The sequence below is a fragment of the Pithys albifrons genome, chromosome 6 (assembly GCF_047495875.1).
Source record: "Pithys albifrons albifrons isolate INPA30051 chromosome 6, PitAlb_v1, whole genome shotgun sequence".
NCBI lineage: Eukaryota > Metazoa > Chordata > Aves > Passeriformes > Thamnophilidae > Pithys > Pithys albifrons.
Window position 1 is genome coordinate 37,738,171 of NC_092463.1, and position 23,653 is coordinate 37,761,823.

At 36.6% G+C, this 23,653-nt stretch overlaps 1 protein-coding gene across 2 annotated transcripts in view; it reads left to right on the forward strand.

Moving 5' to 3' along the window:
* TTBK2 (tau tubulin kinase 2) overlaps positions 1 to 23,653 on the forward strand; it is an 87,926-nt gene that overhangs the window by 41,413 nt on the left and 22,860 nt on the right. For both annotated transcript variants that reach the window (XM_071558318.1, XM_071558320.1), the window contains exons 7-13: positions 10,631 to 10,696; positions 10,959 to 11,051; positions 12,012 to 12,137; positions 15,087 to 15,244; positions 16,801 to 17,017; positions 18,762 to 18,973; positions 20,131 to 20,728. In XM_071558318.1, the coding sequence (XP_071414419.1) occupies positions 10,631 to 10,696; positions 10,959 to 11,051; positions 12,012 to 12,137; positions 15,087 to 15,244; positions 16,801 to 17,017; positions 18,762 to 18,973; positions 20,131 to 20,728 (1,470 nt within the window). The remainder of the gene's footprint in view (positions 1 to 10,630; positions 10,697 to 10,958; positions 11,052 to 12,011; positions 12,138 to 15,086; positions 15,245 to 16,800; positions 17,018 to 18,761; positions 18,974 to 20,130; positions 20,729 to 23,653) is intronic.

The window sequence follows — 23,653 nt, forward strand, 5'->3', positions numbered from 1 at the left end:
TGAGGTAGTGTTCAATTTAATATAAGAAGAAAAGAAGCTGATAGTGTTTGCTATTAAAGAGATTAACCTTTGAAAAAGAATTTTGTCATAATTCTTTAAAAATCCATAAATTCAACTGTCATATGTTATCACAGGCCTGAGTTCTGTGGTCTTTTATTTCTGTGGATTGCAAGTTATAAATAACTGAATTATATTTGTTTTACAGAGAAGATAGTATAATGTATGCAAGCTGAGGTGACAGAGCTAGGGGGTAAGAGAATTAAAAAACAATCCAGGAGTAGGTGGTGTTTAGATAAAACCTTTTTATCTAAAACATTAGCATTTTTCAACTCAGTATACAGATTTCATGGACTGGCAGCCTAAAGAATTGTTCAGATTAACAGCCAGTTCTCTGTGTCTGCTGGTTTGGACTCAGCAAAGGCGACTGAAATAAAAAACTCCTTTTTGCCTAGTTTGATGCTTAGTTTGGAATGTGGGCTTCCTCTTTGAGGGTATCCTGATTAGGGTGCTGAAATGTGTTCTGAGGAGACTTTGTCTGTGGAACTGTTGTATTTTCGATAGGTAAGGCTTTTTAAATCAAAGGGAAAGTTACCCTATGACTGCATTCTCCCATCTCCCCACCTTTCTCCTGCCCTTCCCAGTGACTGGATTTTAGGTTGTTCTTCAGTTGTTATTTAAACAAAATGAAGAACTTTGTCAGAGTTCTCAGTGTCATAGTTGGGTTTTTTAGCATAACCTTAATTTCAGGCATTTATATTTTCCTGTATTTATTTGAAAATAAGTAAAAAAAATTCAAAATTACATTATTTTTAACATACATTAAGGAGTTTTACAGTATTTTACATCTAACTTTAGAGCCTTTTTTTTCAGCCTGGAAATTTGAAACATTATCAAGCTGGGAAGTCCTGGTTTTAGAACAGCTAGAAAATGTAGCACTGTTTTTGTTCTGATATACTTTGTACTAAAGCAGTCACAAAACTTCCTCTGAACACCAACAAAAGTATTCCAACCCAAAGACAATAGAGTATCCACCAACATTTTCTGAGGCATTGCTCATGTTCTTTACTGGTGACCTGTCTGTAACAAAAATTGTCTCTGACTTCTGCTAAAGCAGAAGAAAAACCAGCTGCTGTACAGTCTGACCCTTGGAAAAATGCAGTGAAAGCAGCTGTGAATGCAAATGGTTAGATCTTTTTATTGTCTACAGAGGCAGTAACAAATCTGTTCACATCAAACAGTGAACATGTTATTCTATTCAGGTGTTTGTGTACAAAATCAGTGAAGTGCTGTTCGCTTTTATTCAGTGCCCTCAGATTCTGAGGATTTTCCAGCAAATGAGGTTTTATCTTCAAGTTTTACTTTAGGGTGACAGGTGGTGTCCTGGAAATGTATTTTAAGAAGCTGAATTCTTAACCCAAAAAACAAACCCAACCCCCAAACTAAGAACCAACAGAAAAATGAAAACAACCCCCACAAAGCCACTAACCCTGCACAGAATGCTGCACAGAAATGTACTGGTAGATAAGAAGGAAGAGTATTATACCCATTTTGAAAGTTTTGGAAGTCTATTGTACTTCAGCTAAATACGGGGACAGAAGGTATAATTTCCTTGTATATTCATATTTGCATTTGGTTTATTACTTGTGAAAATTTGGCAATGGTTATGCATTTGAATTGTTTCATGTTTCTTTCTATTAATATTCTGGATTATCTTGATTGTTGAGGAAGACTATAGAATACTTCCATCTTATTCTAACTTACCTCCTGTCATCTTGGCAGAAGAATTGCAGGTTGTTTGTTTCTGTGTTTGGAAGAGAATATTGTTTGTTATGGTATTGAAGGAATGGAAGCTATACCCATTAAATTCTTTCTATGATGGAGGGACAAAGTGGGATAGCTTTAAGAACTAAAGGAGCAATTGTGAAGCTACAGAGTTGTAAGCAAAATGATCACTGCAAATCTTTTGTCCTTTCTGAAGGCAATTTGGATCTAAGAACTGCTTAAAGATGGATTGCTTCTATATGCTTTTCAATTTCCTTTTCAAGTAAGTGCTTTTATAGAAAACAGTGATATAACTTTGAGAAAAAAGACTCATAAGTAGGTCACAGATAGTACTGACTCAAACTGGTGCAGTTTCTTTGCCCCAGTGCCACTGATGATTTAGAATTTGTCTTAGTAACTACTGATTAATACCTGGACTGCATGAATTTAATATAAACAAGAGTCTGTATACTGGAAGTTGTTCAAGAATAGTTACTGAACTTTGCCTTCAGATTAAAATTTGGATTAAAATGAGACTACCTAGTAAGTTTAAATGATTGGCAGCACTTTGGTCAACTCAAGAAAATGGTGAAATTTGTCAGGTTTTGGTTTTAGTTAAAGAGCAGGAAGATCCACTGTTTCCTTAGCAGTTCCTTGCTACATCTCTGTTTTGAGTGACAGATTAAAGCAAAATCCAAGGAAAGCAAGGAAATATTTATGAGTACAGTATTAAATGGCAGTGCATTACATGGAAATTAATTACATAGTACAAAAAAAGTTCCAGGGAGCTGTTTCAATTCTTAGTGCCCCACATCAAGCATATAATAAATAATTGGCTAAAATATGTTAACTAGTCTAAACAGACCTGACTTCCATATCTGGATAACACTGTTGAAAGCCTGGTGCTGCAAAGTAATGGTCCACGTCATTTTGTTAAATGTGCTGTTCAGTGACTGTTTCATCCCATTGAGAAGCATTTACCTTATGCCTGTGTTGGCATTTACTTTATGCTATCTTTTCTCAGTAGTGCTGTCTCTCAGTTCCTAACAGTGCATTGCACAGGGATATGATTAGTTAAAAATTGTATGCATGCACCTAAATGAGGAAAATCATATTTATTTTTCCCCTTGAAATATTTTCATCTTCCTCAGCTGTACTACCTGTCTCATATTTAACATGTATCGTCATTTAAACTTAAAATGCAATTTTTAAGCTCCTTTATTTCATTTTTTTACCTGCAAGTTGCCATTAAATCTTACTATTTTCTCTCTGAAACTTTTGCAAACTTTGCTAAAATTTATCCACGTGCCTTCTCTCTTCTGATAAAATTTTCATCAATCCTTAGGTTATTTTCTTACCAGTTATTGCAACAACTTCTCTTTAGCCTCCTCCTTTCACTGTCACTCTTGTGTGAATCAAGTTTACTGGAGCCACGTCTCATTAATATTTCCTCTGCTGTGCAGTTGGGCTGCTGTTGGCCAGGCTGCAAATGATGAATGTGACAAAGAAGTGTTTCTATATGTGCTATGCTACTGTACATGATATGTCGCGAGGAACAGTTTGAGCCTGAAGATAATCCTGTTTTATCCTTTTCCTAACCTGTTTTTGAAAAACATAGGACTTGTTCATCATGCATTCTCAAACTCAGTGAGGAGGCACTCTTTGACATGGAGCAAGAGCTACATAACTATTCAGGCATGGCACAAGTAGTGCTCAAGAGCCTTCCAGTGCTCCCAGAGGGCTGATCTTCTCAGGGCCAGCAAAAGGTTCTCTTTGATAGTGCTCTACCAAACTGATAACACCATCATCCTCTCCTCCTTACTATCATAGAAAGATTCAAACTGTGGGAAGGGTGATAGTCAAGCACTGGAACAGGTTGCCCCGAAGTCACCATTCCTGGAGATATTTAAAAGATATGTGGATGTGGCACCTGGGGACGTGGTTGAGTGGTGGACTTGGCAGTGCCGGGTTGGTTAATGGCTGGACTCGATGATCTTAGAGGTGTTTTCCAACTAAATGATTCTATAATTCTGTGATGGAGGAAGAAAAACATGTTAATAAATTCCTTTCTCTGTAATAGTCCTGGGTCTCTGAGTGAACACACCATTATCTTGCAACACAATTGCTGGAACAAGGAAGTGACAAAAAGTTACTACTCCTCCTCAACAGCTGCCTGATGGTTACAAAGTAAAGACCTGTGCCTGACAAGTTCCCAGGATGAAATGTCTATAACTGGGCAATCCTAAAATCTGTTGGGATTTTTTTTACTTTCTTCAGTCAAGAGCCCTTTGTTTAATTGAAATATAAGCGATTTGCATAGGTTGAAAGAATTATGACACTAGTCATTTGAGGTTATAGGGAGGACAAGGGAGTTAGTTTGGAGGGATTTGTGCAGGCATTATTTTTACTAGATTACAATAACTATTAAATGGTTAGGTTTCAAAAGTTTTTGAAGTAATGCCTAGCTGTGATATACGTACCAGTGACAGACCTGTGCAGCTGTAAGGACACTGCTGTGTTCAACCTGCCAGTGTAACACTAATTTTTGTCTGCCATAACCTCCTTCAAGGACATAGAGGGAGAATACTTAAGGCACAGTCTTACAGTGCATTTTCAGCTTCCACTGAACATGATCCTTGCAAGTTTGGTTGTATTACTGACAAAGAAATAATGAAGGAAGTCAGTATTGCAGAGTCTGACAGCTGGTGTCTCATGTGTGATAGTACAAGGTCAAAAAGGCAGAGAGTTAATGCAAGAGATAAAAAAAAGAGCATTATCAATTGACTTGGTGACAAAAGTAGAATGGATATGTGAATTTCATGTGGTGTGACATTGTTTTGTAACAGTTCAATTGAATAATCTTGCAACAATTAAAAACTTATGAAAATCATGTGTAGTTATGTGTTTGAGAGTAAGATTCATTGTGACCTACTGGTTTGGGGTGAAAATTAAAACAGAATACACAGTAGTAATATACTTCCTGAAGGAACAGATTGATAAGTAGTTGAGATATGAAAAAATATCAGAATACTTTGCAGTTGTTAGGGTATATTGGTTTTTTAACTTTCCTGTGGTATGCAGAACACTGATACCATGTTCAAACGATCATTGAAGAATTTAACTTAGAAATTTAATTTAGACATTCTATAATGTGCTGTATAGCTGTTCTGTATTCTGATTCAGCAGTTCCTTTGTTTCCCATAGAATTAATAGATGCTCAGGGGAATGGGCTATAACAACCTTAAAAAAAACCCAACAAAGAAAAAAGAGAAACAGTTTTTCTACTGAGATTTGAACTTATTTTTTTAAAGAAATTATTCCATGAATGGTGAAACCTGCTGTTTTATGTTTCCCTTATGCCCTCCAGATTTCTTTATATTTTCAGCTTCATACTACACTCTCCTTTTCTGAGCAGTACATGGTTGCACTTTTGTGACTAGACATGTACTTACTTGCCATTAAAAATTAATGCTGGTTGACCAGCTGATTGGTGTCTTTAACATGGATGTGAGGCATTTTGATTGAATTGTAGCTGCCTGTCTCTGTGTCAATTTGCTGATTTGGGTTCTGTCTTTAATCACCAATTTTCATTAAAGTTGCTGGAACTGGAAGTCTTTGAGAGCTCTCTGAAATTAAAAGCTATTGTAGTGGAAAGAGATGGATTGGCCCAGTAAAATTGGTTTCCTGGTAAAAATAGAAGCAAACCAAAATCAAACCAGAAACTTAATTTCCAATTGTTTCTGAGCTATTGGCTAAATTCTTTGTTAAGTTTTGAAAAATTATTTTGTATGATTTAAAAGACAAGAAGGAAAATGTGTTATTTTCCTGTTGTGGTTTAACTTCAGCTGACAACCAAGCACCACACAGCCTCTTGCTCCTTTCCCCCACTCCCCCTCCTGCCCCTGTGGGATGGGGAAGAGAATTGGATAGAAGGTACATTTATGCACCTTGAGATGTTTTGCTTTCCATCCGTAGTTAAAATACGTCACCTACTGAACTAGTCTACTTCTGGATTTATGCAACTGTTTAATATATGGTATAATGTTATAATTATCATTATAAATACTAAGTAAGATATGTACAAAACAATTAAAAATTAAGGGATTGGTTCTCCACTCAGAACTCTTGTAAGAGCATGAACTTCCTATAGTGCAGAACAACTGTAAAATTTTTACTTACAAAGATAAATAAAACAATATTCAGCTGTCTGGGGGAATTCTGTGCCAGAGCACAGCTGGTTTATGTAGATAGTGTCCCTCTTAAAGTAATCTCTGCTTCAGCTCATGGTGTAAGAGGAAGAAGAAAGACTGCGTGGAGCAAAGCAAGCAGATTCATCCTGTGTGATTTTTCACTGCAGTAAGATCAGGCTTGTGACAGACACTTAGTAGGTTGTTACCATCTCCAGCCCACCAGACTTTTTGTCTGCTCATGAATCAACTTTGGAACAATCATCATTTTCAGCTAGTGTATCACGTTGGCTAAGTAAATACTCCAGACTGAAAACTGAGTAGCTCAGGAGTTGGTTTGTGTATCAAATACTGCTGTCTTAGAGATGGTGATGCTCTTTATAGTACATGAAGTAGGAGTTAGATTTTCATTTGTCATCACATGTCTGTTACAGCTCACAACAGCAAAATTTAATTGTACTGTTAAATGTTAACTCAGCTTGTTTCCCAGCTTCTGCTGGAAATAGGTAGCATAGGATCAGACAGCTGCAGCCAGTTTTTGGAAATCACAACATCTGTTTTGGTAGATCTAAGTAATGTGTCATACCAACAACTCTAGTTGCCAAGTTGATAAAGAATTCTAATTGCAAATACTCAGTTATTAGTGTCTGATGTGGATTTTAAGATAAAGCTTAAAGTGTGGGTTTGAAGACCTGTATATGTAGTGAAAACTAATTAAGATGTATAATACATTGTTATGGTAATTATATTTCAACTGCTTAATCTTTCCTTACCTAGAAGATCCCTGGGTTTTTCATTTATTTTTCACTGGTGCTAACACGTGCTAGGCATTCCATTAGATTGCAAAACCTATATCCCCCAAAAAGTGGGGATTGGAATGTGAGTTGTTGAAGCTATTTGGTATGAAGAAAGTTTTGAAAGAATTGAAACTGTGTATATTTCCAATCATAGAAGTTCTGGTGGGCATAAGAACTAGAAAATGGACATTTTAGAGTGAAAAGAAAGGAGAGTTCTTCTGCCTTTAACAAGGGGAAATAGAGGTAACCTCGGTGGCTGCTTCTCTACTTTTTCCCCTTAAGTGCTTTTGAACTTGGCTTTAGAGGCAGCACTGCTGCTTCTCAGTGCAAAACATAGAGATGCTTCAGAATTCTCAGTCACAGCCTGATTGATAGGGAGGACCATGGTGTATGTGAGATACAATGTAAAGTATCAATATTGGTTTATTTTTTGTGTTTATTATTCATTTTCTGTAACTACAGTAATTAGTTAACTTGCTCTGTGTAACATTTCTGACATTGCCCAGTGCAATAAACCTAGAGCATTTATCTGGGGTCACTGAACTGAGCTAAGGATTGAGATTTGCCTCCTCCACAGCCTCTTCAAAGAAGCAACATTTGTAGACAGGTTTGTAAGCATAGTGTCTCCCAGGAATCTGTAAATACGTGTGCTTTGAGGAGTTTGTTCATTTTTCTAGGAACTCCTAATTTCCTGCCTGAGTTCATCTCAGGCACTGTATTTCCAGGCAGGGCCACCTGCAAAGAACACTGTTCTTACATTGCAAAGTACCTTTATGGGTAGGAAAAGCCATCACAATCATTGGATCTGCTTCATATGCTTGTATCTTCAAAATAATTGATTTTAAATTAAGTTTAAGGCATTTAGTGCCAGTAATCATAACAGAGACAATCCTAACTTTCAGATCACTGCTTGAGTTAATTATACTAGTAAATTTTTTTTCATATAAACTGAACCAAACAAGGTTCAATTTTATTGAAGATGTGCAAAGTATGTTCTTGAGGTGTCCACAAACAAATTAATATGATCGGTAATAGCAGACGAGAATTTTTAACTGAAAAAATCCAGTGACTCATTCATGAATTGCTATTATTGCCTGTAATATTTCACTTTTGCTGCATGAGGTGTTGTGGGGTGCATGTAGAGTTCTGAAACAGTTTCAGAAGTTTTGCAAATGCTCAGAAGTTGGGAAACTCTATTCTGTATTGGGAAAACTTGGTTTGACCTACAGAGCCAACATTCACGTTGATGGTGATATTCTAGAACTACGTTACTGTTGTTTGGCATTGTAATACCACTATTAAATAGTGACCAGATGCATTACTAAAAGATATTTCATTGTGTCTTAAAATACAATGGATATGCTTTTAAGTCAGATTTATGGAAACTGTACTTAAGGCAGGAGATAGTAAAAGGATTTAGATATCCTTGCTGGATTAAATTATTCAGAATTCACTTCATGATAAAATCATAGATAGAAGCAGTAATCATGCTATTTTTTAGGCTTTTTTTTTTCTCTTCGCCTTTCCCATCCGTGTGATTCTCAGATAATTGAAATCATTTTAGGGCTATAGGGATGGCAGTGACTTTAACATTCAAAGGCTTTTGAATTGGCACACAACAAAATTCCTCGTATGGACTTTCCTTCCCCGGGACAGAACTGGAATAGGTCAGATTGGTAGATTTTGTAAACTGAATGGAGTAATTTAGTTTTCATATGACATTTCTTAGTATTTTTTTTATTGCTTTGTCCAGCAACTGAAGCATTTTTTTCCTAGTTATCAAGTAGGAATTCAAGTTGTTATACTAGAAATAAAAGCCTCATTTCATCCTAGTTTTAGTATTTTTCATTATTCTCAGAAGAATGGAAATATTTAACTTAGTAAAACTGAATATAGTCTTCCTTTTTAACATTCATACCAGGGGCTGAAGAAGAGTAAGCATTTGGTTTCATCTTCTGAAACTATATGCTCTTGAGATTTGTAGAATTTGTATTTTCAATGGTTCTACAGTTAAGCTCTCCGTGCCCTTCTGAAGAAGTGCTGTTCATTAAAGTGCATCTTTTTGTAAATGTATGTGGATTTTGATTGTCTTGGCAGTGATGCTGCATTAGTCTTACGTGCATGGTTTGCCAACTTGCACAACTACAAAGAAGGAGATTTAAGTGGGTTTTTTTGGAAAAATTTAGTTTCTCCTGAGATTTAGCAGTTCCAAAGTGTTTTGATCTATTCTTTTTATAATTGCATGGTAATGTGAAATTTCTCCAACTACACTGTTATGTTTCAATTCAGGGTAATGTTCAGTATGGAATATGATACAAGATTAAAGGTTTAACAAGGCAGACAGACAGACAATTGATCTTGTCCTGCCTGAACATGAAATGTTTTCCAAGCACCATTTAAGCTTAATGGTAACGTGCAACACCTAAGATTTATGGAATATCATCTGTAAAGCTCTTCCTGTCAAAAACATCCTAGAAGATATTCTCTGCCTTAACGAGCACTGGTTCAGCTCTCATCATACTACACTAGCAGATATTGACTATATGGGCTGTTGAATCATTTTTTAAAGATGTTGCTGCATAATCCTGATGGATTCAATTGGTAGAGTTGTTGACAGCAACAACAGCTCCTGATTTATTTAAATGGTAGCTCTGTATAGCATCTGTTGGTGGATAAGAAAATATTATGCTATACTATAGATAGATAGACAGGCAGACATTCAGATAGATAGATAGATAGGCAGAGATAGAAGTGTTGTATCTCAATAGGGTAATAATTGTGTATTGTGGTTATGTTTGTGTGTGTATCAAACCAGACATTTCAATGTATTAGGCAATTTTTTTTACAATCTTATGAAATACCACAAGTCTTAGTCAGGCAGACAGATCACCAATACCTCTTCAAGTACAAGCCAGAGGTGAGGCAGATAATTGAAGTTTCTTATGTTCATTGGTAGAAGAAACCAAAAGAAGTATTGGTTGGAAAGATAAGACTGCATAAAAGAAAGCAAATTTAGCAGTTCTGGCAGTTCTGTCTATATAGAATGCTTAATTTAGGGAGTAGCATGGATTGGATATTTGCCTTAGGCAAGGTAATAACACTACAGTTCGATTTTTAAAAAATTGTAGGTATCTCTGAATAGTGACTGTTTTCAATTATGTAATTCTTTCTGTAATGTTATATTTGAAGAAAAGAAGGATGGGAAAATGTGATTATAAACCACCAATTGTTTGATATCTAGAGTGTTAGAGAGGAAATGCTGGTTTTCAGAAACTAGAAAAAAAGAAACGTTTTAAATTGATGCCTGTAGTTCAGCCTTTGCTATTTATTGCTGAGCCATTGAGATTGCTCATGACTTACTGTGCTGTTGGAACGTCTCAAAATTGATTGGCTTGTTAGTTCAGAAAATAATTTGTGAGTATATTGCTAGCACATTTCAATAAATGGCTGGTTGTATGTTCATACCATGAAATATTGGTGTATTTTAGCAAAGAGGAGAAAGTTATGGCTAAGATCCCGTCAGAATTTAAACCCTCAAACTTCTAATAGTTAAAACTAAAAAATAGTTTCATTATTGGAGAAAAAAGATGGATTGTTCTGCCATATGTTGAGGGATGAGGTGAACAGGATGTGATGCCTGTGGAGAACAAATACTGCCATCAATAGATCACAGTTTAAAAATGATTACATACTTAAAAAAAACTATGACATGTCACTTTGTGATTCCTGCTCAGATTTCCACTGAGGATTTGCAGAAACATGGTAAACTGAAATCAAAGTCTCAAATGAGATATCTTCTGGCTCCGTACTCACTTTGTCGATGCCAAGTTGTCTGAGGGTTTATTTCTGATGCTGAGCATCTTTTCTTTTTCTGTTCTTTGTCAGCCACGAGCTGTCGCTGGTTTTCGAGGAACGGTTCGCTATGCATCGATCAATGCTCACAGAAACAGGGTGAGTATCGCAGTCTGTGTCATAGCCCTTACACAACTGATGTCAGGCAGTAATGCACTTCAAGTTTTGTTTTGGTTCTCTGTGGAAATTTACTTGTATCTTTCTCCTTAAATAGTTGATGGATTTAGTGAAACTTGTTTTGCAGCATAGATTATACTAAATTTTATATATAATAATTTAACTCTGGAGCAGTAAAGAATTTCTCTTCCCTTCTGTCTTAGGTATTTGTAATATGCACTAGAATAATATTTCTTTTTCGCAGGAAATGGGTCGGCATGATGACCTCTGGTCTCTCTTCTACATGTTGGTGGAATTTGTTGTTGGGCAACTGCCTTGGAGAAAAATAAAAGATAAGGTAAACCTGGAGGTGAAACCAATGGGGATGAGGGAGATATTCTTCTGGATTCCAGGAAAATGCTGTGATAAAGATTTCACTAAGAATCACTGGTTCGTTAATTTTAACATTCCATTTTCCAGCGTTTTCCAGTGGTAGTTCTCATCCCTAGTGTCATGGTATAAAAAGCAATCAAATTTTACAAACTGTTCTAGGCAGGAAGTAAGTTGTACTTCTTGGTTGAAAATATTTTAAAAGGCAAAAGTAAGTGTATATTTGCTGCTTATTTCATTATTCCTGTTTTCACTTGAGTACTTTATTTCACCTATCACACAGTTAAAATTTCTTATCTCTTTTGATTATTTGTGAAATGGTCATTTTTTATTTGCTGGTGAACAAAAATGAATCAGACAATATGTAGTTTTGTCTTAAGTCATGTGTCCTAGGTGAGGTATGCAAAGAAACAACACCTAGTTAGCCTGTTACTACTTCTTGCAGTTTCTTTTGAAATGATACTGAAACCAGGTTATTCTCTGATATGGTTTTGTGTAGATGACAATGTGATACATAGATGGCGTCTCATTTTTGGGTTGGATTTACTCATCTTACATGACCAAATATACGCCAAAAAAGTAACTGAACTTCAGATGATGAAACAGGATATCTAAATCTTTAAAACATACCTTTTGGACAGATTGAAGTGCTTAGTCCTTGATACCAGTCAGCATTCAAACAACACAAACATAGCGGAAAATTAAATGGGTTTTGTACTGAATTTGAAGATTGCACATTATTTTGCAAGTGTACTGAGGGCAATGATAGGATCTCTTTTCTTGCTGTCTGATATAGACTGGCCTTTCTCAGCACCATTCAGTGTAATGTACTGTCTAGTAGTGTATTGAATGGCTGTGTATTGAATATAATGTATGTTCTAGCAGAGAATGAAGGTGTGGTAATGTTTGTTGTGTTGATTACTCCTAGGAACAAGTGGGCTCCATTAAAGAAAGGTATGAACACAGACTTATGTTGAAGCATCTTCCTCAAGAATTTAGCGTCTTTCTGGATCACATTTCTAATTTAGATTACTTTACAAAGCCTGATTACCAGGTAAACACTTGTACTATTTTGTCCTTCAGTTTTATAAATACGAGAATTTTATGCTGTTTCATCTTCAATTGACTTTGATTTCATTGTGTAATCTTGGTAGTCATTATGATTTGTGCCACCACAAAGTTACTTCAATGAACATCTAGTGCCACCGAAACCTTGTGGTTCACATATGACTTTTTTTTCCATTTGAGAAGTGTAAGGCATTTAAGCTTCTAAAAACAATTGACAAGATGCTTTTCAGTCATGTTAGGATGTGGAGCTGTCCTACTATCATAGCCTCTAGTGAGTGCTCTGTAGATTAAATTGATCAGATTGTTATCTCAGTGATAGTCATTCTGGCAATTTTCCAAAGTCTGGAACTCAGCACCTACAGCTAGAGCACAACATGCACACATTGTGGGTTTTTAAGGCTGAAGCATTGCCTACAGAGGTCACCAGAAAACTAGAATTTTTTCTTTATTTAAGAGAATATTGCCTACTGAAATGGGCAGTCTCTGCTCATTGATCAGGTGATATGTGCGGAGAGGATATGCTGTAGAATGTGGATCGCATTCACTCAGTGTTGACCCATGGTTAAACAATAAATAAAGACAGAATGCTTTTCTATGTAATTTTGTGGAAAGCAGCAGAGGAACACTCAGGAAAAGCAGGGGAGGAGGGACTTGAGAGTTTTTTTTAGTCTCACAAACTGTGGGAGAAGTTGAACTGCTTTAATTGCCCACCACGAGAAGTTGTCCCTCTGTGCCTTCCTTCCCTCTGGCTCCCAGAAGCAGCACATGTTCCTGTTGCTCCTCAGTTGCCTTGCCTGTCTGCCTCTGTGCCTTTGTGCAGCTCCCCAACTCAGCCAAACCAGAAGGAATGGTTTGCTGCAGGTGTGCAAGTTGAACTGGTTCAACTCAATAAATAAGTAATTCTGACTAAGTCTGGAGTTATAACTGATAAGAATGATTCCTGTGCTTTGCATGGTGAGATTAACAAAGAAAACAAGATATGTAAGAATTAAAATAAGAACTAAAACCATCAAGGAATAACTAATTTTCTGTTAGTAAGTGGATTTTTCTAAATGTACTGAAATGTTCTTCTGCACAATTGCAAAACAAATAAATGAATTTTTGTGCAATAATTTGAATGTTAAAAAATGTTATTACAAATACAGGAAATCTAAAGCATTCCTGAAAAAAAGTACCTTGACTTTTTTTTTTCTTTTCTATTACAAATTTCGGTGGAAATTATCTATAGTTTACAATCAAGTGAAGAAAAAGATTGCAATATTTTGTGTGCCTAGTTACAAAGATGCATGAGATTATTTTTTCCTATGGTAAAAATTACTGATTGCAGAGATTTTGATTTTGTATAGAAAAACCTTGATTTTAGAATATTAAATATGTTTTATTTACAATGTGTTTCCTGAATGATAAAGCGTATGCACAAGCATATTTTTACAAAAGCTTTTTCTGTGTTCTATTTGTGTCTAACACAGCACATGCACTCAAGGATTAACATGATACCAGTACAGAGTTTTTCCATCATAAAGAAGCCCAGTAATTTACAGTCCTGTGGTTGGTCATGGAACATTTGCAGTTGTGTAGCTGCAGCCTGAACCTTATGGCACAGTCTTGCTCATGTGCTTTAGACCAGAGCAGGGTGGTTTTATATAGAGCTGTGAGAATGGTCTTTTAAACTCTTTTGTCTCTTAACTTCTGTTTGCAGCGATGCTGTTCCTACCTTTGATATGTATCATTCTTTGTTAGCATTTGTGGGTAGGCACTGAGCAAGAACCTCTGTATGTCCCTGGTTGGCATCCCTCCTTTGAAGAGTCTACAGTCTAAAAAGTTCATGACATAGGCCCAGAATCTGTATTTGATTTGTCAGTGTCAGATGTTTATTTTATTCAGGTATTTGTACACATATTGCCTCAGCCTCCTGACATTAAGCATTTGAGTTGTATTTGCATTGTACTAGAAATTCAAAGGAGAATGACCTTAAAAATTACTGCAGAGACACTGCTTTCATTTTACAGGAAGAGGAGAATAAAACAGAGTACATAAGGGACAGAGGAAATTATGGCTTTGTGCAGTTCAGTAGGGTTACAGAACTGACTGGGATGGGTGGCACATGGAGGGCTCTTGAAAGTAAGGATTAAATGGGTGAGACCACTCTGCACAGGAAGAACTATTCAAACTTCCCATCTCTTTTATATTGCCGAAGGGTATGCCAAAGGATACTGTAGAAAAATGTTCAGCATCTTAGGTTGAAAAAAACATGAAAAATTTAACTTTTAGGAAAAACAAAAAATTTAGAAATTTTGGAGTAAGGGATTGATATAGACAGAGCCTTCCCCTCTTTGACTAGAATTAGAAGAGAGACAAAGTTTTATTTCCCAAAGAGATGAAAGACAATGCAATTTCTTTTTCTGTCATGGACACAAATTTTTCTAAATACTTTTTCATAGCATAAAATGAGGATGGAAAACTTGGACATTTATGTGGGATGAATGTCAGCATTAGACAAAGTAAATGATACATGGTTCTTAATGACAGAATGAATTAACAAACCGTTCCCTACATCTCATTCATTTCTTGGTTCCTTTATGTTACCAAATACATTCTTTTCATCTACTGAAGAGCCACTGTATGCTATTCTGGAGCAATGTAGTTATGCTTCCGTATGTGTGTGTATGTATTTGTCTTTTTGTGGAAGTCTATGGTGTATCTTTGCCTTGTTCCTGATAAAAACACAGATGTGAGTGGATTTTTTTCTCTTTTTTTAAAAAATAAAACAGAGTTTTGTGTATCTTGACTTTGAAATCTTGAAAATGAGGAGTGGTTAATATAAAGAAGTGTCTGGGTTTTTTTTAATTGTTGTCAGTATTACAGGAGGATATTTCTTAATTGCTTGTTCTCTTAGACAAAAATTAAGCTTATTAACTTTTTTCTTCATTTTCAGCTTCTCATGTCTGTGTTTGACAACAGCATGAAGACGTTTGGGGTTATTGAAAGTGACCCGTTTGACTGGGAGAAGAGTGGAACTGATGGCTCTCTGACGACGACAACAACTTCAACCACACCCCAGTTACACACTCGCCTTACACCAGCTGCCATTGGGTATGTGTGCACACTGGGAACACTCAGAGAGCAGCCCCAGAGGGGCTTCCTACCAAAGGGAAATTTTCTCCGTGAGTTAAGCTTTGTTTTCTGCAGAATGCTGAATGCATAACGGAGTGGAGGTTTGGGAGCATTTGAAGTATTTCCCTTCTTAGGTTTGCAGTTTATACTACTCTGGAAGATCAGCACTGCAGTCCTAAAATTATAGCAATAAAAAAATTGTACTCCAGGAAATTGCATGTAAGTTTGCTCATCCATCCTTTGCTAAATGGTATTTTGTGAAACTAAATAATGTGTCCTGACTTTAACTGCCTGGAAATTCAACTGCCTGGAAATAAACCTATTGTTTTCTGTAAGCTTGGAATAAACTTCCAGCTGCAATTTCCTTGTAACCTTGAAAAATGATTGGATCTTTTTAAGAAATTAGGAAATAGATTTTGGTTCTGTTTAAAATAATATTTAGCATAGTATTTGAGACAATCTGCAATAAAGTAAGTTGGACAAGATGTGGTATTTAATAATACCCATACTCATCTCAGGAGATTAAAGAGTAGAAGAGGTGTTTATGGACGAGTATAAGAGTTGTTTTTGGATGAGGAGGAAGACTGTGCCTCTTCTAGGCCTTGAGTAAATCCTCTTTGAGCTAAAAATCACAAAGGTGGGAGTTTTGACAGTGTAGTGAGGCTAAAAAATGCCACAATTTCATGTATTAAACTCTCAGTATTTCAAGGTAATTAAAAAAACCTGTTGAACTAAATATCAGTCAAGACATCAACTGGTTATATTATCTGTTTTACATAGGTGTACAGTGTGGGCTGTTGAACAAACTGAGGCTGACGAGGATTTTGCATATGATTCAGTCCCATTATTGCCCTGAGCATCACACCAGTTACTGTTAGTCTGGGCTGCAATTAACAGGTTTGGTAACTGTAAAGGAATGACTTTTAATTCACCTTCTGACCAGTCACTTATTAGGACTGGAGTTGTTTCAGTTTCAGATGCTGAGCTAAGCCTTAGCCCTATTTAGCCTCAAGTCAGTGGGACTACAGAACATTAATTAAAATGTAATAGCACTTTGATAAGAATAGTGATTAAAGCTACATTTAGTTTGCTCAGTAATTGTTCTCCCTGACACAGTGTGTTTTGTTTCTCTATCAAATTTTTGGGTAAAGGAAACTGTATGATGAAAGTTGTCATTAATTTTTTTGAATAGAAGAATATGTATAGAAGAGTCAGAAGAGAAATTGAGCCCAGACATTATCTCTGACAAATTTTCTCTGAAATGCCTTTGAGAACATTCAAAAAACCACCTTTTAAGTGATTGTTTTTTACACTTACATATTTTTATGTGCCTAAATTAAAGGAACATAAATTGTGAAAGCGAGAATAAAAGGGACTTGTTATTAAATAATTTACAAGATTTAGTTTTCTATGGAAACATGCTTTTCCTTGTAATTTTTGTTTGTTTGTTGTTTATAAATAGAAAATAATTTCAGTAAACACACGAGGGTATCAAAATTTTTACCTTTCTGATTTTTTTTTAACTGTCTTTGCAGAATTGCCAATGCCACTCCTATCCCAGGAGATTTGCTGCGGGAAAACACAGATGAAGTATTTCCTGATGAACAGCTCAGTGATGGAGAGAATGGTATTCCAGTTGGTGTTTCACCAGAGAAACTACCGGGATCCCCTGGCCATCAGCGTCCTCAGGAAAAGGATGTTTGGGAAGAAATGGATGCAAACAGAAACAAAATAAAACTAGGGATCTGTAAGGTACTTTCAAATTGCATTGTGAAGACATCTTCGAACAGTTTCCTGTCCCCATAGTGCATGTGAGATATAATTAAAAATACAGTCATTCTGATACTGATTAGCCAGATTTATGGCAGAGCTAACACATTTTATGTACTGAAACAAGCAGACAGACTTGTGGGCTTTGTGTCACTTTATCAGGTCTCTATGATAAATACGGTGCTGATAATTTGGGATTCTTTGTAGTTTACTCTTATTCGTGTTCTTCAGACATGATCATGATTCTTGCTCACTGAATGAAACCAAAGGAACTTTCCTGCATCATGTGCAGAACCTAGACAATAAATACACTAAAAAGTTTAATGTTCTTCAACTGACAGGTTAGTAGTGTGATTGGCAGTATCCATTTAATTCCCTTGGTAGTTTTGTCTCCATAAGATGTTATACCTTTGTATTGATCCAGAGGTTCATGGGCTAATCTTTGGAAGGTAATGCCACTTTATTTTCAAAAGCAGTCTCTGAGAATTGGTTCCTGTCTCCCTTACTCACCATCACAGTATTTCATACTTGGACAAATTCAGCCCTGTTTCTTGGTACAAAAATGTTTTTAACATGAAATACTGGTATTGAAATGTTCTTTATCTAAGAAAGCTGTCTAGTTTTTCAGCTGTCAGTTCTTGTTTGCTAGAAAAAATTGCATTGTGGGAAAGAACAAGGGATGGTGCCTATTTTCATATGTGCTTATATGTTTGGTTTTTTTTTTTATCAAAGAGGGAGAAAGTCTGTTGTTCTGGGTTAACAAAGGCAATTTCTATTAATTATATCTGTAGGAACTAAGGATGATCATGATTTTCCAGCTCTAATAATGTTTGGTTAGTATGCAAGTTGGAACTCGACTGGACTGAAACCTAGTTTGAAGTCACAGAAATAGCCAGTAGATTTAGTTTATAACAGTGTTGTGTGCTCCAGAGGATCAAAAAGATAGCTTGGAAGCTCACTTCTCTTTAATAAGAACACTTGACTGTAAAGCAGACCAAAGATTCTACCAAGTGCCAGGTTTCAGACTATTATTAAAGAAAATGTCAGAGATGGGTGTGAAATATCAGAGTCAATGTAAGTGTATTACTTGGGTTTTGTTATGTTACGAAAGGCAGTTAAATGCCTCCCTGACATCCGATCCCGTCAGATCTCGGAAGCTCAGCAGGGTCAGCCCCGGATTAGTACTTGGATGGGAGACCTCCTGGGAAATGCCGGGTGCTGTAGGTTCTAGTCCTGAGGACTTCACTGGCACCGTCCAAGCTCGCTCAGCCGTGGCAGATGAACCTCAGGACTTAAACGGTGGGGCCAGTTCTGCACACGCTGTGCCTCACCTAAAATCCACTGCGCAGGCTGGAAGGGCACACCCACATGGGGACAGGCCTTCCCAAATCTTCGTTCGCGAAGGCGACACACACACACACACACACACACACACACACACACACACGCGCGCACACGCGCACACACACACACACACTTGGTTTTTGAGACCCCCATTCTCAGACCTTCCCAGAACTAGTATGTTACTGGTGTTTGGTCTGTTGTATGTGTGTGCCGAAGAGCATATCTAAACTACCTTAAGTATGTCATGAACTTAAGGACCATTCCAAATACAAGCTGGTTTTTCACATAGTAAAAACTTGGATGGTATTCATCAAGTAGTGCTTTGTTTTCCTCAGTTTTGCTACTCCTAGTGAGCTCCATTTTTACTTTATGTTTTTTACAGGCTGCCACAGAGGAAGAAAACAGCCATGGGCCAGTGAATGGAATGCTTAATGCACCAAGTCTCGGCTCTCCAATCCGTGTTCGCTCAGAGACCACCCAGTTAGACAGAGATGTCCCACTGGTGCGAAAGTTGCGTTCAATTCACAGCTTTGAACTGGAGAAGCGTATGACGTTGGAGTCAAAGCCAGACACTGATAAGTTTCTTGAGACTTGGTAAAGAAATTATTTTATTGTTATGCTTAGAGCTCTCAAGCATATGTAGTAAGGATATAGTGTCTTTCCTTTGCCCTTTGAAGACCAGAAATGGAGCAGCTAAGTATGCTTATGCAAGCTACAGCAAAGTATTATTCATAGTAATGTTCAATGAATGGATTTCACTACTCAGCAGCTTCTTTTAAAAAATATCAATGCTAGGATACAGCTAAAGCTGAACTCGTAAACTTGGGAATTTTGTATTTCAAGACCAAGTGGTGTAAGGCTGGTGTTTATTAACTTTTTCTTCAGTGGCGTACTCCTGACAGTGAGTACAACTCATCCTAAATAAGAATAATGATATCAGGTGCTCAGTAGAGGTAACAGGAGATCAGGTTATATGACATGAGAAGGAAAATTTACAGAAAGTGAAGCTAAGAAGTAAAGTTAGAAATCTGCCTGCATGCAGCAAGCTTAGTCATGCCCAACATAAAAAAATCTTGATGGAAGACAGGTCTTAAAATGGAATTTGAAGGTGGAGAAGAGACATACGTACAAAACCAGATTTAATCAGTTTGCGTATATGTAGAAAGAATAAAGGGAGAAGGACACAGTGAAATCTGACTGAAAGGTAGAGGCTGAGTGGGGACAGCAGAAGAGAGCTGAGGTGATGACAGTGACAAAGTCTTTCTAAATATTTCATAGGAGAGTTAGGAATCTAAGTTTGTTTGATGGAGCAACATATGTAAAGCATAAGTGGGAACTGAATATGTAACATTCTTCTTGAAAGCATCTAATAACTGCTCTGGAGACATCTATTTCTTCTGTTCTGCTTTGAGTCTCTGCTTTGTAACATAAACTAAGTACAGTGGACATCTGGTGGTAGCCTCACCAGAGTTTTTATCCACTCAGTATTATCCCTCGTGGTAATTATGTTTACAGTACAACATGATACATTACAATGAAGGTTATAATGTGTATATTTCTAAGACCATCTGTCCATTTTTACTTGACATCAGACTTGCTTTTCTGAAATTGTGGAACCATTGCAGATTGTTCTAAAATATGACAACAAATTTTTATATAAATGTAGTTTTCTTGTACTGAAAAAACTCGAATGTTTCTTACATTATGTAATTAATCCACAACTAATTCAGATATTAACTTCTTTTCTTAAGTTTGGAGAAGAGGCAGAAAGACGTGAATGCTGCGGCCGAGAGTCCTGTTGCTGCTGTTCCTCCTCAGAAAACACCCATTTCTGCTCCTGCGACTGCCCGCAAGGACCACGTTTGGCACTATGATGAAGAATATCTTCCAGATGCTTCAAAGCCTGTGTCAGCTGTTTCTCCAGACCATGGTGATGGTGTTATGAGCAATGGATTTGTAGCTGTTAACTTAAGCTCCTGCAGGCAGGAGGTTGATTCTAAGGAATGGGTGATAATAGATAAGGAACGGGACTTGCAGGACTTCAGGACAAATGAGGCCTTAGGGCACAGGATGACTGGAAGTCCCTCAGATGAAGAGCCAGAGGTACTACGAGTTCTAGAGGAGTCCCCTCGAGAAGAGCAATCCAGACAGGCTGTTTGGGCAGGAAACAATGTCAATGGCAAGAACCAGACTTCAGGGGTGGAGTTTGTTCTAGACATGGAGTGCCATCCTGCTGCTTCTGAACAGCTTACAGACAGGTTGGAACTTCTGTCTGGAGGTGCTGGACAGCTTCTCGCGGCCACCCCGACAAGTCCTATGGAAGCTCAAGCAGAAGGAGCACTCACTCCGGTAAGAGAAACGGCCTCTGTTTTATTGAACCTCTCTTTACTCAGAATTGTATGAGGAAAAAGTAAAGGCAATGACCAAAACACAGCAGTGTGGCAGAAATTCCTAGTTTCAACAGATACAGAACTTAATTCCTGAGGAATCATCTTCCATGTTCTGTTATCCAAGTATTTACATTCACCCATGGAAGTGGCTATTAATTTGCAGATATGGTCCATAGAACTGGCCTTTTCAAAAAAGAAAGTTATCTGTCTATCTATCTATCTATCTGTCTATCTATCTATCTATCTACCCATCCATCCATCTATCCATCTATCGAAGCTCCTTATGCAGTGATTCCTAATGAGTGAGAGACACATGAAAACATATATTATATTTGTAATACATAAACATAAAAACTACATTGAATATGTAAAATACTGTGCTATATGTTTGAGGAAAAGCCTAAGTGGGTGAAATTAAAGAAACAGTTACTTGCTCTCACCATGATTACTATAGTGTTTGCTTTTGGAATTTCTTTTGTTTCTTCTGAAATTTTTTAGTGGTCCTTATGTAAACAACTTGCCTTTTATAAAGTGTTGCTACTTTTCACTTCTAAGATACTTTTGCAACTACTACTTTACTCCCAGAGTTTGCACTGAGACAGATTGCTTTGCTTCCATTGCATACTATTCTTTCTCTGTTTCTCCATCTTTTCTAAAGAATTCTCATTTGCATGGTTTTTCAACATTTACTTTTTTATCCTCTGTTGTTGTTCATAAACAAAGATTTCTTTGTCTTTACTTAAGGAGGAAGTGAGATTAATGGATAAGTGATTGAGAATCAGGTCTTGGTTTAATTTCCCCCATTTTCTCAGTAGATATTGTACCATCTATGACCTAAAGGTCAATTCTTTCAAGCTCCCTTGAGCCAAGAAACCTAGCTATGCTTTTTGTTATCACCACTTTTTGTGAAAGTTACAGCCAGCTCATTAGAAAAATAAACCTGTCACCAACTACTCATTTATTATAAGGTGTGGAAATGAAAAATGAGCTATTCGATGTAGTCAACTACAGCTGCACAGTAAAATTTCAACTAAACCTAGGTTCTCATGAAAAATGCAAAATCTTACCTTTTATACAAGATTATATTTAGATATCATACTTTGAAGTATGTAGTTTATAAAAGATTAATTTTTTATGATTGAAAATGCAGAATTGTGTTAAACAACAGAAGATTATTGAGATTTAAATGGAAATATTTATTTCATGAGTGAGTTTTTGGTGGGTTAGGAACTTTTAAAGATGAAAAATTAATTTAAATTTTTCATTTTTCAGCTGCTCAGTTCTTGTATTTTAATGTCAGTTTTAGAAAATAGAGAGAAAAGAGCAATACTCAGTCCCTTACAAAATACTAATTATCAAGTATTTTTATTTCAAAAGCCATTAAAAAACAGCAGTCAATTTTGTATGCAAATGCACTATTGCACTTTATACAAATATGGCTTTTTTTGGAAATAACTGTTCTACTTAAAACTGAAAGTAGATGTAGTATAAATATTATGTGCTACACTGCAAAGAATGGACAACATCTTTACCTGGAGAGGAAGAAGCTTCAGGACATGGGAACAGAAACAGTTGTAAACCAAGTTAATTAATTTTAAGAAGTACTGGAATACTGAATGAAGTACATCCTGGGATGAGATTCTACTTTAGTTTGGCTTTGCAAGCAGGTAAGGGATATTTGTCATGTCCTCAAAAATGGGGGAAATGACTATGGTTTATGTTATCCTGGAAGGGCAAGTAGTGTTGTAAGGACAGGGTGAGTGACAGGAAGGAACTTAACTGTTGTGAAGGTGAATCATGGTGCAATTGAGAATATAAACTAGACTAGGAATAAAGAAAACAGAAATTATTTGGCTGATTTAGAAACTGGAAACAGAGTGCCTATGCAGTGCATCTATTCCAACTTGATGTATTCTCCTTCGTTAAGGATATGTAGATATTCCTTGCGATGGGTATTGGAACCTGCCTGTTCTTATAGCGGAGTGTCCAAGTCACTGCACAGGGAGAAAGTGTAGATTTGCCTCTTCATGGAGTAGTTCTCTCTGTTTGACAGTCGTAGCGACCCTAGAGAGCTGTTTGGTAGAGTCATAGAATCATAGAATCATAGAATCAATTGGGTTGGAAAAGACCTCCAAGATCATCGAGTCCAACCCTTGGTCCAACTCCAGTCCATTTACCAGATCATGGCACTCAGCGCCACGTCCAATCTGTGTTTAAAAATCTCCAGGGATGGTGAATCCACCACCTCTCTGGGCAGCCCATTCCAATGCCTGATTACAGCTGAGTCCTTTTCCTTTTTCCTCAAAGTATTTACTCACCTGAAACTGTTTAAATGTGATCCTTGTTTCTACATCAGATGTTATGTAGTAATTTTTTCTAGGTAGCACCTTCCTGACAATCAAAATAATAGGCAAGGTAATATTTTACTTTTCTTCTCATTTAATTATCTTGCATGAGTTACTAAGAGCAGGCTTGGGGCCAAGAATGTTAAGTTTAGAACCATAAATCAAATTATTTCAGTGTTACTAAAAGGGCTTAAAAATAGATGTTGAAATTACAGTAGTATCATAACTTAATATATTTTTTTAATAGTTCGCTCATTTCAAAGGGCTTGAAACTCTAGGACATGTCAGCATTCATGAGCCTCATGCTTAGGGTGAATATACCTCCTATATGGATTTCTAGTGATCTGCTCTACTATCACTTAGGAGAAAGTATGATGAATTATGGGGTTTGATTTTTTTCACGTAGATTTGTTAAATATGCAAGCAATTAATTCAGTGGTGAATGAATAAAATAGTTTTTCTACCATAAGTATTTTTTAAATTTTTCCTTTTTACTTTGATGATTCTTTGTTCTTTTTTCTTTCGGGGCTTTATTGCTC